General features: G+C 39.7%; 1 protein-coding gene across 1 annotated transcript; it reads left to right on the top strand.

Annotated features, from left to right (window-relative positions):
- The first annotated feature begins 7719 nt into the window (after positions 1 to 7719).
- Positions 7720 to 10707, top strand: LOC149209551 (uncharacterized). The gene is made up of 2 exons (XM_089398664.1): positions 7720 to 7933; positions 9674 to 10707. The coding sequence occupies exons 1-2, from the start codon at positions 7720 to 7722 to the stop codon at positions 10705 to 10707; spliced, it is 1248 nt and encodes a 415-aa protein (XP_089254790.1).
- Positions 10708 to 16489: the final 5782 nt, after the last annotated feature.

Raw genomic sequence — 16489 nt, forward strand, 5'->3', positions numbered from 1 at the left:
TGGTCAACTTAAAGACCCTTTAGGAAACTCCTTGGTGGTTCATTGTTTTCTTTGAGTATCCTAGTCCCATTAGTCATGGTAGGTTGGTTTTGCTTGCCTTATTCACTTTTAACCCTTGTTCCCTCTTTCTTTATCCCTTGTCCTATCTTAGTATTCCTTGAGTTCACCATCCTTTCAGATGCAAGGGTCACTTAGTGGGGTTCATTCCTCCCCTTGCTTGAGAGTGCAATCTGCAATGTATTATAAAGCGCTCTATTTCGATCTATGTTTCCAATTTCCCCTTGGAAATTCACTGGGGGATACATCAAGAAGACGAGGAGTGTAGGATGGAGAGAAGGTCTATCTCATGATACAATGAAATTTAGGAACAACTAAGAAATCAAATCCCCAACACTAGAAACACTTGTATAAGAGAGATTCATTACATGCAAACCATTGGCCTATACTCTCAAGTCAAAACCATCATGGGGAAATTACTCGTGGAAAGGTCAAAAAACATAGCAAGAAGTTCTCTTATGCATTGATGAAGTTCATTATAGGCAACTCTACAAACTTGAAGACAAGGTATCTATGTCAATAAACAAGGATGTGGATTTGGATTTTCCAATTTAGAGGATGACGTGGAAGCACCTACCACCATTTAGGTGGACCCACCATCAAGTTAAAGGTTTATCTTTTTTGTCTTTACTTTTGTTTTAGAAGCAACAAGGTTGCCACTGAAAGGCTGGATAGGATTCAAGTTTTTGATCTCATTTTATATACTATTAGACATTTTATCAATTTTGAGGATGAGATATCATATAATCAAATAGAATGGTCAAAAGCAATCTTTCTATGCTACCAATTAGGTTTTCCAAGTGATGGGCCAATAGCATATGCAAGCTTGATTGCACTTTGATTATCACATATTAGTTATGTATTTGATTTCTGAACTAGTCCAAGCTCAGTAAGGACACATCAAAACCAAACTACTTCTTTAGTATATTCCTTAGCCACCTTGTACTTTGCTTCACATGAAGAAAGAGAAAGAGTTATCAACTTCTTATTGCACCATGAAACCAGACTTGAACTAAGATTAAAGATGTAACTTGCAATAGAATGTGTATCTAAAATTTAACCTACCCAATTAAAGTCTATATAACAAAGAAGAGAAATTGTATCCCTCCTTGAATAGAAAACACACTAATTCATTGTCCCCTATAAATATCTGAGAATTTTATGTGTTTCCTTCCAATGGATTTCATGAGGCTTCTGCATAAATCTTGAGACCATATTAACAACAAAAGATATAGCAGGCTAGTTATGTGTCAAATATTTCAATCTACCCACAAGCTAACAATAAATAGTAGCATCACAAAGAGGAGTAGTACAATCAATATTTAAATTAGATATCATTTTGGGATTCAACTTCGTTAAGTAAGTCATTCATCTATGACCATTTCCATGAGAGGTAGTCGTAACTGACTAATTTCTCATGATTTTTGAATAGTCCACTTAGCACTCATTGCATCGGGTGATGCTGATAGGGGTGAAGAAGTGGGATTGAAACTATTGAAATGAATCACATAGCGTCAATCATCACTTCCGGGGCTTGCACCCGGTAACCAGGACTTCCCGGGAGGTCACCCATCCCAGATCGCCTCTGGCTCAAGCGCGCTTAACTGTGGATTTTTCCCCACAATCAAGCCCACTTAACTTGCGACCCCATTTGCAAAACCTTAGCAAGTATTGTGCTTCATGAACCATTCAATTTGAGTTCCCTTCACTCTTTTGAATTAAGTATTGGGGTTTTCACAGTGCATTATATTAGATATCATTTTGGGATTCAGCTGCATTAAGTAAGTCATTCATCTATGACTATTTCCATGAGAGGTAGTCGTAACTGACTAATTTCTCATGATTTTTGAATAGTCCACTTAGCACTCATTGCATCGGGTGATGCTCACAGTGTTGAAAAATGTGCAACAAGAAATGCTAAATTTAGAATGTGCTAAAAATAGACCTGCTAAAAATAGCATGTCTAAAAATAGTAGTTTGACCAATGAGGTCATTGGCCACATTGGGTGAGAGGTGAAACTACTAAAAATAGAAAGTTCTAAAAATAGCATTTTTGGGTCCCTTCCTATTTATAGCAATCCCTAGTCTATCTATAGGAAGTAAAATTAATTTTGGTCTTAACAGCACTTGGAAATATTAATTAATTAATTCAGTTGAGTTAATTATTTAAGGAAATTCGAATTTGAAGTCTTTGTGAGCATGCACATGAGTTGTCCCACTGATTGAGGAATTTATCCTTAATTTCCTCCACTAATTGAGGGAATAAGTATGAGTTCTATAATGAGAGAATTAGTTGACTTAGTTCTAACTAGCCAAGTCTAGTTAGATTATTCTAACAAGTTGTTAAAATAATAAAATATAGTTTTTTAATGCTTGCATGCATGTGACAACTATTATTTTAGATAACTGAGAATTCACTCATGGATAACTATTGCATGTCAGTTCTGTTAGAGACCCAGTTGAGATCAGATGTGGGACAATGTACTATCAGATGCTTGACTATTTCTAGTAAGTAGTTTTTGCATGGTTGAGGAACTAGTGTCCTCAAGGATTGCGTAGTTGGACCATTGGTTAACTTGGTATGTTTGGAATTAATTGCATATGCTTTTGCTATTATTTCCTAAGCAAATTGCGCAAGGAAATAGGGATTGGACCATAGGTAAAGCCTTTATATACAGGGCTTGGTTGGTTCATGAGATATATCTTCATATCTTCATAGTTCATTGAGAACTGAATAGCTTGAGAGCTAATTCTTTTTGTATTGTGAAGAGGATTTCCACTTGATTGATAATACATGGTTGGGGTTTTATGCTGGTGCTTTCCCCTGGATATATCTTGTGTTATGTGTGATTATTTCTCTTGATCAGTTATGCATGTTTCTACTTGATGTTGCTCATGAATTCGATTATGCTTCCGCTTAATGTTTTGTAGAAGTAGAACAAGTATTATGCTTTAGGACATTGCATATCGGTTTGTTTTACAGGTGAAATTTATACATGGTATCGGAGCACAGGTGATCAAGCAAGAACAATATACTAGCAGGAGAAATTTGAAGTTTATTATTCGGAATATAGATCTCAAATTCTTATCACATCTATTTCATCGATGGCGTTATATGGTTTGAGGCTTGAGTATGCCCTTGATGGCAGCTCAAACTATATAGCTTGGAAGGATCGCATGGAGGCAATTTTGGAAGATAATGGTCTTAAGGATTTCATTGATCAAGAAATCCCTAAGCCTATTGACAAGACTGAGCAGGTGGAATGGAGGAAGTGTGTGGCTAGAGCTAGGAGAATTCTCTTGGAGGGAGTGCAAGATCACATTGTCTCGAGCCTCCATGGGAATGAGACTCTGCATGCAATGTGGAAAACATTGAAAGATTTATATCAGAATAGCAGTGATCAAAGGAAGTTGGCACTGAAGGACAAACTTCGAAAGATCAAATGTGAAAGGGATGAGACGATTTCTATGTATCTGACCAAGCTCATCACATGCAGGGATGAGCTTGCAAGTGTAGGGGTCGTGACATCGGATGAGGATATGGTGAGTCTAGCACTCCTTGGTCTTCCTAAGAGTTGGCATAGCTACCAGGACTCGGTGAATGGAAGGGAGAAACTACAAGATTTGGAATGACTATGGTCGGATTTGATGTAGGAGGAGATCAGACGGAGCACCAGAGACAGTTCTTCATCTATGCATGACGAGGAGAACTATGCCTTAGTGAGTAAGGCGAAGAAGGGGAAGGACAAGGTTTCTCTTTCCAAATCTAGTTCTTCCAATGATGGGAAGAAGGTTGACAAATCGAAAGTGCGATGCTTTCGTTGTCATGAGGTGGGCCATTATGCTGCAAATTGTCCACAGAGGAAATCCAAGAAGGGATTCGGGGAAGGATCTGAAGGTGAGGCACTTGCTTCACAGTTTGAGTTGGATTTCACACTCTTCGCATGCATGGTTTCATCCATGGTGGGAAGTGGTTGGTTTCTTGACAGTGGAGCTTCTTTCCACATGACCGACGACAAGAGTTTGTTCAGTACTTTGGAGGAGAAAGATCTCTAGATACTCATAGCGATGGGTAATGATGAGAAGTATAGTGTCTCGGGTGTAGGCATGGTTTTTTTCAGAGGGAGCATGGATCTCACCTTACCTTGACCAATGTCAAGTATGTACTAGGACTGAAGAGAAATTTGGTGTCGATCGCGATGCTGGAAGACAGAGACTATGATGTAGTCTTCAGTAAGGGAAAGGTTTTCCTTAGACACATCATCACTAGACAGGTGAAGCAGATTGGTTCACGAGTCAAGAACCTGTATGCTCTTGAGGTTCAAGATGCATGCAAAGCCTTGAGCAGCAAGGCAACTGATGGAGACTTGGTGGTTGAGAGGGAGGGTATGTTACCTCTCAACATGCAGAGCCAGAAGAAGTCTCAGACGATTGTGGAGGAGCCACAATTGGTGCAACAACTTCAGGAGGTTGTGGAGTAGCCACAACAGGGGAAGCTGAGTGGAGATCGAGTAGAGACATCTACTCATGCAAAGACCTCCAGTGGGGGGAAACTTCGAGCCAGGTGGGCTAAGGGATCACATGCAGCCATACCTCCAAGTAGGAGGTGGGGTGATATAGAGTGATTGTCCCAAGGAGGAGGGGCAGGATCCTTGAGGTACCCAACCTCTTGGATGAGACCTTGCTACAGGAGCCCCAATGTGGAGTAGCAGGAACTGACTAATTGGGTAGAGAGAGATGCGGATGGAGCGACAGAGAGAGCGACAATGCAGGGAATCCCAGGACAGCGCATAGCTAGCAGGCTGCAACAATGCGAGAGGCACAAGCGTTTTGCACAGTGCTAGGTGGCACAGAGAGGTGTGCAATGGTGCGAGATGCATGGAGATGTTGCAGTAGTGCAGATGTCAGAGAGGGAGCACTTGTCAGCAGCAGGTAGAGCTTCAGCTTCAGAGTATGTTCCTAGCCCAACAGAGTGGTCAGTTGGGAGTGTTTTTGTTTCAAGTGTTGTTGGAGCAAGTGGACCGGGTAGATGTGTTGCATGCAGAACATTCCAGAGTTACAAGATCGGGTTCGAGAGGAAGCCTTTCTTGTTGAGAGGGAGTGTTGAAAAATGTGCAACAAGAAATGCTAAATTTAGAATTTTCTAAAAAAAGACCTACTAAAAATAGCATGTCTAAAAGTAGCATGTCTAAAAATAGCAGTTTGGCTAGTGAGGTCATTGGCCACATTGGGTGAGAGGTGAAACTGCTAAAAATAGAAAGTTCTAAAAACAACATTTATGGGTCCCTTCCTATTTATAGCAGTCCCTAGTCTATCTATAGGAAGTAAAATTAATTTTGGTCTTAACAGTAGTTGGAAATATTAATTAATTAAATTTAGTTGAGTTAATTAGTTAAGGAAATTCGAATTTGAAGTCTTTGTGAGCATGCACATGAGTCGTCCCACTAATTGAGGAATTTATCCTTAATTTCCTCCACTGGTTGAAGGAATAAGTATGAGTTCTATAATGAGAGAATCAATTGACTTAGTTCTAACTAGTCAAGTCCAGTTAGATTATTTTAACAAGTTGTTAAAATAATAAAATATAGTTTGTTAATGCTCGCATGCATGTGACAACTATTATTTTAGATAACTGAGAATTCACTCATGGATAACTGTTGCATGTCAGTTCTGTCAGAGATCCAGTTGAGATTAGATGTGGGACAGTGTACTATCAAATGCTTGACTATTTCTAGTAAGTAGTTTTTGCATGGTTGAGGAACTAGTGTCCTCAAGGATTGCGTAGTTGGACCATTGGTTAACTTGGTATGTTTGGAATTAATTGCATATGCTTTTTCTATTATTTCCTAAGCAAACTACGTAAGGAAAAAGGGATTGAACCATAGGTAAAGCCTTTATATACAGGGCTTGGTTGGTTCATGAGATATATCTTCATATCTTCATAGTTCATTGAGAACTGAATAACTTGAGAGCTAATTCTTTTTATATTGTGAAGAGGATTTCCACTTGATTGATAATACATGGTTGGGGTTTTATGCTAGTGCTTTCCCTTGGATATATCTTGTGTTATGTGTGATTATTTCTCTTGATCAGTTATGCATCTTTCTATTTGATGTTGATCATGAATTCGATTATGCTTCCGCTTAATGTTTTGTAGAAGTAGAACAAGTATTATGCTTTACAACATTGCATATATTGGTTTGTTTTACAGGTGAAATTTCTACACACAGGGGTGAAGAAGTGGGATTGAAACTAGTGAAATGAATCACATAGCGTCAATCATCACTTCCGGGGCTTGCATCTGGTAACCAGGACTTCCCAGGAGGTCACCCATCCCAGATTGCCTCTGGCTCAAGCGCGCTTAGCTCACAGGGGTGAAGAAGTGGGATTGAAACTAGTGAAATTAATCACATAGCTTCGATCATCACTTTTGGGGCTTGCACCTAGTAACCAGGACTTCCCGGGAGGTCACCCATCCCAGATCTCCTCTGGCTCAAGCGCGCTTAACTGTGGAGTTTTCCCCACAATCAAGCCCACTTAACTTGCGACCCCATTTGCAAAACCTTAGCAAGTATTGTGCTTCATGAACCATTCAATTAGAGTTCCCTTCACTCTTTTGAATTAAGTATTGGGGTTTTTGCAGTGCATTATATGAGATATCATTTTGGGATTCAACTGCGTTAAGTAAGTCATTCATCTATGATCATTTCCATGAGAGGTAGTCATAACTGTCTAATTTCTCATGATTTTTGAATAGTCCACTTAACACTCATTGCATCGGGTGATGCTCACAGGGGTGAAGAAGTGGGATTGAAACTAGTGAAATGAATCACATAGCGTCAATCATCACTTCCGGGGCTTGCACCCGGTAACCAGGACTTCCTGGGAGGTCACCCATCCCAGATCGCCTCTGGAAAACTCCACAGTTAAGCGCGCTTGAGCTAGAGGTGATCTGGGATGGGTGACCTCCCGAAAAGTCCTGGTTACCGGGTGCAAGCCCCGGAAGTGATGATTGACACTATGTGATTCATTTCACTAGTTTCAATCCCACTTCTTCACCCCTGTGAGCATCACCCGATGCAATGAGTGCTAAGTGGACTATTAAAAAATCATGAGAAATTAGTCAGTTACAAATACCTCTCATGGAAATGGTCATAGATGGATGACATACTTAACGCAGTTGAATCCCAAAATGATATCTATTATAATGCACTGTGAAAACCCCAATACTTAATATTTAAATTCCCATGAGATTGAAATGGCATTGGTGAAGGCTTATAATCACTCATATGGAACTAATCAAGTAAATCTATCAAATACTTAGGTTGTGAAATAAATATATATGCCAAATTTGAAGACCTAGAAAATAGTGCAAGATGCCTAAATCTGTCATTTTGAATTTATTCTTCAATTAATATATATAGGTAAGATGGCTACTAACAATTATAGGATCATTTTTGCATTTATACGAAAGACTCCCTGCAACCCTCGACCCTGCAAAATCCGAAACCCGCACCTTACACGAGTTGCAGACAGCGAGCTCCCGCCCTTTGCTGGCCTGGCTCCTGCAGACCTATCCACCTGAGGTCCCATTGCTTGCTGTGGCCTGACTTTCATGGATCGAGCTGCTAGCTAATAGGCCTGATCTCAGGGATTGCGACCATGGAGGGTTTGGGCTCTCCCCAGGCGACTCTTCCGCCTCCTCTGTCGATCTCGCCTTCTGAGGCTTTCAATAGGCTCTCGGTTGGGCTGCCCAAGAAGAAAAATATTGAAGCTGCGAAATTTGTTAAAAGATTGGACGATATTCCTGTGATCTCCCTCCCTCCAGAAACCCTGATCCAAGTTGCCCTGTCAATGGCTGAACCGGCTCTCATCGGTCAGTTCACTGGGCTATGGTCGTCCCCAAAAACCACTGAAATTTGGGTCAACAAAAACTGGGCTCCATTGATCAAAGAAAGTGTCACCTCTTACTTTCTAGGGAGAGGTTACTTCCTCTTCGAATTCACATCAAAAGACGACAAAGACCTGATCTTTCAAAATGGCCCCTACTTCATGGGCCCTCAGGGTCTGTATTTGAATAAATGGACCCCGGACTTCGATCCGGTAGTAGAGGTGGCCAAAGCAGTCTCGGTGTGGGTTAGGCTTCCAAATCTCCCAGTGCACTGCTGGAATTGGGATTCTCTGAGGCACATTGGAAATGCCCTGGGGAAATTTATAGATCGTACGAACAACAAGGACCAGTATGACTGTGCCAGGATCTGTGTAGAAGTAGATCTGGAGGTGGGACTACTAGAGGCCATCACAATAAAGGTTGGAAGCTGGACACATATGCAGAAACTAGACTATGAGCAGCTGTGCTTCAAATGCCGGAAATGCCATGTTTATGGCCATTTCGCCAGAGGCTGCCTGACCAACAACGAGGCTGTGCAGGGGAAAGAGGATGGATGGAATCAAGTCAAGCAATCCAAACCCTATCCCAAGAATCAGAAGTAGGGAGGCCCTAATGGCAAAGGAATCCATCAAGCCATTGTCCAGCAGATCCCCATCAAATCCACTTCAGAAAATAAGTACGATCCCCTGAGTTTGCAACCAGAGAACACACAAGAGGGCGAGGTTCAAAAGGAGGCAGAGGCTACTCAGGAGATCGAGGCCCAAAAAATAGCTCCCACAAGCAAAGGTACTCCCTCATCCTCTCACAAAGGAACAAGTGTTGAAGACCCAAAAGGTATGATTATAGAAGATGAGGAAGAAGAGTAGGAAACGGAAGAATCAGAAGAGGAAGGAGAAATAGGAGAGTCCCATGCCTCGGTAAGAAGATCTACAAGAGGCTGGAAAACTAACAGGGAAAAAAGGGAGCAGGAGCCTACAAAGAGAAACTTCAGGGCAGCCAACCAACTCTGGAAAAAATGCTAGCCTCAAAGCCTAAGATACTGAAAAACCTGCCCCAAGGCTCCAAGGGAGCCCACCAGAAGCATAAATAATCAAGGTCATCTCCTGGAATTGCAGAGGTATGGGGAGTAAAGCTAAAGAAGAAGCCATCAGAAGCCTAATCAGGACAGAAACCCTAGACTTACTTATCGTCCAGGAGACAAAGCTGGAAGACATTGTCTTCCTTCAAGCAAGAAAGAAACTTTGGAATAAAAGTGAAGCAAGAGAAATCTCTTCTCGGGGTGCCTCAGGAGGGATAGGCACTCTTTGGAACACCAATAAATTCATAGTCCTATTTGAGGCTAGGAATACTCATTGGCTATTGTTGAAAATGCAGAACTTGGACACTAAGGAAACGTTTTGTCTATTCAATGTTTACTCTCCAGTCAACGTTGGGGAAAAAAAGACTGTTGGGAATCTTTAAGGCACCAAGCAGATTTGACAAACCTGGAAAATATAATAATTGCTGGCGACCTCAACCTCACTCTTCATCCATCAGAAAAAAGGGGAGGCGGCGTAATTCGAGACCCGACAAGGGAATGGGTGGAGGACATAGTGTAGGACTGGGACTTGCTGGACATCAAACCTTCTTCCAGTAAGTACTCTTGGTCTAATAAAAGAGTGGGCCCTGGTCACATTGCTGCCAGGCTAGACAGATTTATTATTCAAAGTTCCTATTTGTTGCTAGGTTTAGAGCCCAGAATGCATATTCTTGCTAGCAACATCTCTGACCATAAGCCCATAAAGCTAGAACTTCTAGCTCACCTTGATCTAGGTCCTATTCAATTTAGATTCAGCCCTCCTTGGATAAAGGAGCTAGACTTCATGCAAACTGTCAAGGAATGCTGGAATCAACCAGTTAAAGGATCGTCGTTCTATATTTGGGAGGAAAAGCTCAGAAGGGTGAAAGGAGCTCTAAAAAGATGGGCCAAAACGCTGTCCAACCTGGATACGGAAAGGAAAACAATTAAAGCCGCTCTTGTTTCCCATCAAACATGTATGGAGAATGCCATTCTCACAAAGGATTTATTCGATCAAGAAGCCCAGTTGCAACAGCGCTACCAAAAATCCTGCATAGCTGAAGAAGAGTATTGGAGATTAAAATATCGTAATCTCTGGCTTAAAGCAGGGGATAGGAACACTGCATTTTTCCACAAACAAGCCCAGGCAAGGAAATGCTTCAATACCATCTCAGAGATTAAAGAAGAGAGCGATATCCATAAGGATTTCGATCACATAAAGAAAGCAACCTTTGCTCATTTCCAAAAATTGTATAGTGAAGACAAGGATCCAAGCCATTATTCAGATCTGTTAGATAATATTCCCTCTATAATTACTCAGCGAATGAATGAGTCTCTTGAGGCCAAAGTCACTAAAGATGAAGTCAAAAAGGCTCTTTTTGATATGAACCCCGATAAGGCCCTTGGGCCGGACGGTTTCTCTACTAGATTCCTTCAAACTTGCTGGCTGATTGTTGAAAAGGACCTCCTCAAAATGGTTCAAAAGTCTCAAAATATACAGAAAATTGGAGGCAGTACTAATTCTGCATTTTTAGCCCTCATACCCAAGGAAAAAGGTGCCAATAACTTCAGCAGATTCCGGCCGATTTCCCTATGCAACACAGGGTACAAATTAATCACCAAAGTAATTGCAAATAGACTGAAGTTTGTTCTTCCCAAAATAATTCCAGAGAATCAAGGAGGCTTCATCCAAGGAAGGTAGATCGTGGACAACTTCATCCTAGTACAAGAGGCAATTCATTCAAGTCTCCTCCGAAAATAGCAAGGTATGGTGATTAAACTTGATTTAGCAAATGCTTTTGATCGAGTAAATCACAGTTTTCTTTTAAATGTTATGAGCAAGTTTGGTTTTGGAGCAAATTTCATTAAATGGATTCGAGCATGCGTCTCGGAGCCATGGATTGATCCTCTTGTTAATGGAAGAGCCACAGATTTTTTTAAAGCTTCGAGAGGACTTAGGCAGGGGTGTCCTCTATCCCCTCTGCTCTTTGTCATCCAAGCCTCAGTCCTTAGTTTCCTGCTAGACAAAAAGATGCAAGACCAAGATATTAATGGACTGTGTATTGCAAGAGGGGTCAAAAATATTAATCATGCCTTGTTTGCGGATGACACTCTGCTTTTGGTTCCTGCCTCTATTTCCTCTGCCACAAAATTCAAAGTGATTCTGGATGATTTCAGTGAGGCCTCAGGCAGCGTTGTTAATAAGAGAAAATGCCACATTTTCAGCTGGAATAGTACGCCCATATTGCTCTCTGCCATTTCTAGATGTCTGGGCTTTGCAGCTTCCACTTCTTGGTCATATTTTAAGTATTTGGGCCTCCCTGTATCTCATAAGAGACCTGCAAGCAAAGATTAGCTCCCTCAGCTGGAGAAATTCAAGGCTAAGATTCAAGCCTGGGGATACTCCTGGCTGAATACTGCTGGAAAAATAGTCTTAATCAAATCAGTGCTTACCAGCCTGCCTCTATTTCAATTCACTGGGCTTCTTGCTCTGGCAACCATTCTAAAAAAAATGGAAGAGTACATACAAAAGTTCTTTTGGAAGGGAAGAAAACAGAATGAGAAAAAGATCCCCCCTTATCAGTTGGGAAACCATCACCAAGCCATTGTGGGAGGGTGGTCTAAACTTTAAAAATCTTGGTCAACAGAATGTGGCAATGGCTACAAAAATCATTTGGAGGATCACTACGCCCAATCTTGGCTGGGCCCAAAAGGTTCTCTGGAAAAAATATTTCAGAGGACCAAGATCCAGATGTTTAGAAAACGTGATCCACCTGCCAAACTCGCCATTTCTCAAAATATATGCCAGAGGTGCCCCTCTCATTACCACTCACTCTTACTGGATCCCATGCAATGGGAAAAAAATCAACATCTGGATGTACAAGATCATGAACAAGGAACCTATAGAAGATAGAGTCTCCATTAGCTCGCTGCGTTGTTGGATGGACAGAGAGGGATTGCGAACACTGTGGGATATTTCATGCTGGAATGACTTGGTTTGGGTAGGATGGAAACGTATTAAGCTACCGGATAACCTGACCTCCGAACGGACCACGCTGCTCGACTCCCTGCACGGATTGGCGCCCACGCACGCGAGGAAAAGAGATGTGAAAGGCTGGGGGCCGAAAGCCAGAGGATACACAGTCTCCTTGGGGTACGCTAAACTGAACGAGAAACCATACGTCCCTCCTCACCCAGCTCCTTGGCAAGGTGTCTGGCGATAACCTTCATGGCCCAAGGTGGACTTCTTTGCCTGGCTTCTCTGTCATGGCAAAATATTAACTTATGACTACTTGCAGAGGAAAGGATTCCACGGCCCCTCCATCTGCTCACTGTGTAATGAAAACGCAGAGACAACAGTTCATCTAATTCTAGAATGCAGCTTCTCCAGGCAAATCTGGTCTTCCTTTATCCAAGATTTGGATCCCAATTTCACGCTTCCTTGCTCCACTTCTGAACTTTTTTCTAAATGGGAAAACAGATATCCTGGTTCACCCTCTAAAAACCTAATAATTAAATTAGCATGGGCTGTCCTCCCAAAGATTATCGGTTGGCAGATATGGCTAGAACGTAACAAAAGAATTTTCAAAAATATAAAGCAGAGCCACAAAGTCTTAGAAGCCAAGATTAAATGCCACCTAAAGGAGTGCTTGACTGATATAAAAGATGACTCCAATCTCAGTCAACAAGACATTATATGGGGATCAAATCTAGAATTTCAATTTCATCCAGCAGATAGAATAGCCCCTACTATTAAAGATTGGCAAATAAGGAAACCTGAGAATGACTTTCAAGATTGGCTCAAATCACAAGCAAGGCACTTCCTCTTTTTTGATGGAGCAACAAAGGGAAATCCGGGCAAAGCTGGTGCAGGAGGTGTTGTTCTAAATCAAGTTGGGGAAAAAATTCTCTCCTATGCTTGGGGACTTGGATATTCTACCAGCATTCAAGCTGAGGCCTTAGCCCTCTTCCAAGGACTCAAGATCCTCAAAGATCTGAGCATAAATGAAGCAATTTTTATAGGTGATTCCTAGGTCATTATAAACATAATGGTTTCCAATACCTCAGTTTTGGATCTTAACCTAGCAAGGCTGATTACTAGGATCAAAGGTTTGGAAAACAATTTTCAGAACTTGAAGTACTACTATGTGTTGAGAACTAATAAAAAGGCAGACATCGAGGCCAATAAAGTTGTCCTACTCTCTGCCGGGGTCAAGTTGAAAGATGAAGAAGAATCATGGGAACCCATTCCATAAATTGACTGCTACCATGTTTTACTGCCTGCTATTAAACAAATGTGTTTGTATCTTCAAGTGGGGGAAAATCTCCGAAATTGACTATGTAGGTGCCTTTCCAAGGAAGAAATCTGCAAGTCTCAGCTGCAATCTCACCCTTAGCAGTGAGATACAACAGGGCAAAGAAACTCATAATGTAATCAGATTTTCGGCATTCGGGCCAAGATTAATATAAACACTCCATAACCGTTTCTGTAAAAAGAAAACAATTATAGGATCATTCATATATAATACAACAATGAGTTCATCATCACTAAATTTCATTACATAAGGATTCAAATTAGATATACATTTTTTGAAACCATTTTTCAAGAAATAATTATGAATTTTCTCATACCAAGCTCTAGGTGTCTACTTAAGATGATAAAAAGACTAAATTATTACACCATGGGTGGATGGATCAAATAACCTATAAACTTAAGAATACTCACTATAAATAATGAAACACATTTGTCAGAATTGGGCTTTGATTTTTTCCATTTTTCATTAAGAATATAAAAAGAAATTGCCTATCAAATAGCTCAAAGTTATGTTGCATTTACTTTCAATCCATTTTTCTTTAGGAGCGGTCTACACAACTTCCTTAGTAGGAACTCTATTTAAAATGTAGTTAGCAAAATGAATGGTTTCATCCCAAAACCATTTATTTGATCCTTTACAATAAAGCATACATCGAGCCATTTTAACCAAACTTCTAGTTTTCTTTTCAACTACACATTTTTGTTGAGGTGTATAAGGAACCATCTTTTGATGTAAATATCGTACCTATATAAATATGTAGTAAACTATTTTTTAGTGATTTCCCCCTTGCCACCACCCCTACTATTATCAACCTATTTTACCCACATTGAGCTAGTTGCAAGAGCCCTTGACTTGTTGACCTTCATGCATAGCATGTACCCTTGATTATGACATTTTTACAACTTGAACATTAAATAGCCATGGATATCATGTGAGTAACTCCAAATATTAGTGTATAACTAGACTCGTCAATTCATATTAGCCTTTTCAAACCAACATCCAACTTGTGCCTTGTAGACTTACTCATTCTTGAGGAGATCAACTCAATTGATTAGTTTTATGAGTTGGCTAGGGGTGAATTATTGTAAAATTTTCCTAAATTCTCTTTCCCCTGACATCGAAATACATTATCCTAGGGAGGCAAAAAGGCATATATATACTATTCATGATAAGGGGAAATCTAGCTCTAGTGAGTATACTATAGTGCAATAGTTTTATTGTTCTGTGAGGTCATCCTTCTAGGAGGTGGAGACAAGGCTACAAGATGAAGGAAATATTTTTATTATGCCATGATGTATAACATTTCATTTATATGCCATTTAATTGCTAATGCAAGCATATGAATTCCCTTCCATACATTTGTTGTCCCTATGATGTTATGGTTATTATGTTGATGTTTTCATTCTATTCATGTTAATCTTCCCTCTTTGGAAGTAATGCTTGTCTTGTTTGGTTGTGTTTGGTTTTTGTGGATCGAGATTGCCAAGAATGGGGTCTATGGAAGAAGTAGGCTCTTCATACATGACATCATTTTCAACACCCATCACCAACCTGCGAGGGTTCAGATGTTCTTTCTCAACCTGATAGCCTAAGTTATGAATGGATTTGATGAACATAGAGGGTTATCATTGATTTTGTTTTATCACTTTATCACACACATCTATCTGGTGAGCCCCAGACAAGGCTCACGAAGCAATAAATTCATGTGGTTATGTGATTTCAATCACAACAGAATTGGTGACTCCAATGGGAAGTCTACCCTAGTGTTTGAAATCTCCTTGGTTGCTTGTTATTTTATTTTATTTTTATTTATTTATTTATTTTTGTCACTTTTTGAGTTTTCTTTCTTGCTATATGATTTGATCTGGGTTTGTCTTAACCTTTCTAGTTATGAATTTCATTAGATATAGCTTGATTTTTTTCTTTAAAGTCTTATTTTTTGTTTGACATGGGTTATAATCTCATTACAAAGCATCAAACAACATTAATGCAATTTGCCTAATGGTAATTTTCATCACTGACCCAGATTACCTACTTGTTGACCTGCGTTAATGTATATAAATTGAGTCTTTTTTTGGGTTTTTCCATTAGATATTGATTATCTATTTCAACTCTATTTTTATACTATTTATTGTAATTTATATCTATCTCATATCTGATTTAGAATTCTTGTTTTTTATTTGATCTACTTTCTTTCCAATTTTAGGGTTTCTTTTGAAATTATCTTGTTTGGGTTTTTGAAGGCTTCTTCCTCAAGTCTTATTGATATCACTCAAATCAATTTTTCTAATATATGTTACAATACATATCTATTTCATATCTACATGAGAACATTTGTTTTGAATTGGATCTAGTCAATTTTCCTTTCTTGGTCTTTCCATTGAAGTAGTTTTTCTTGCTCTCAATGGCATCTTTGTTTTTATTATGTTGTGGTTGTAAAAATATGGACCTAAGAGTTCTAGTTATGTGTTTTGTATATGTTGAATTTTTCAGGTTCAAAGAATTCTTTGTTTTTCATTACTTTATAGCCATTTCTTTGGATTAGGGTTTTCTTTTTTTACCATTGTAGATCATTGTTTTTGCATGACTTTGTTGCCCTCACTGAATTGCAACCCCACGACTTTCTTTTCACTTCCTCTTGTTGTTTACTAGCCTTCGATTGATTTCTTTATGCGAAAATTTTTTTTTGTAAAGCCAAGTTTGAGTTTTTGAGTGCTTGGTGTTCTTGCTTGGTTTTTGTTTTGAGCTTTTCTTTTATTTATTTTCTTGGGTTGTTTTCTACGTCAGTTTCGCTCTAAAATTAGTGAATTTCATAGAGTGACAAATGAGAGTGTGTGAGGTTGTTTCTTTCATTTTAAAAGAAAAAAGGATCTCTTCCTCATGTTCCTACAATTCATTGAATGGAAAAAGGGAAATCTTACATTTCCATATAGCTTTCATTAGGGTTGCGACTTGAGTCTTTTCACACCATATTAGTTGCACACTAATTCCCTTTGAGTAAATAAAAACTAGAAAACTAGCATGTAATAAAATCAATTAAAAAAAAATCACGGATATCACACCAACATTAGCTTAGGCTAAGGTCTTGGAATAGGGGAGTGAGGTAAACTTCTCCAAGACTGCAAAAATAGAATTAACATATTGCAGTATGGACAAAAAATCCATTTG

Source organism: Pinus tabuliformis, chromosome 1_2 (genome assembly GCF_031772625.1).
Source record: "Pinus tabuliformis cultivar Carrire ecotype Pingquan chromosome 1_2, CPIR1, whole genome shotgun sequence".
NCBI lineage: Eukaryota > Viridiplantae > Streptophyta > Pinopsida > Pinales > Pinaceae > Pinus > Pinus tabuliformis.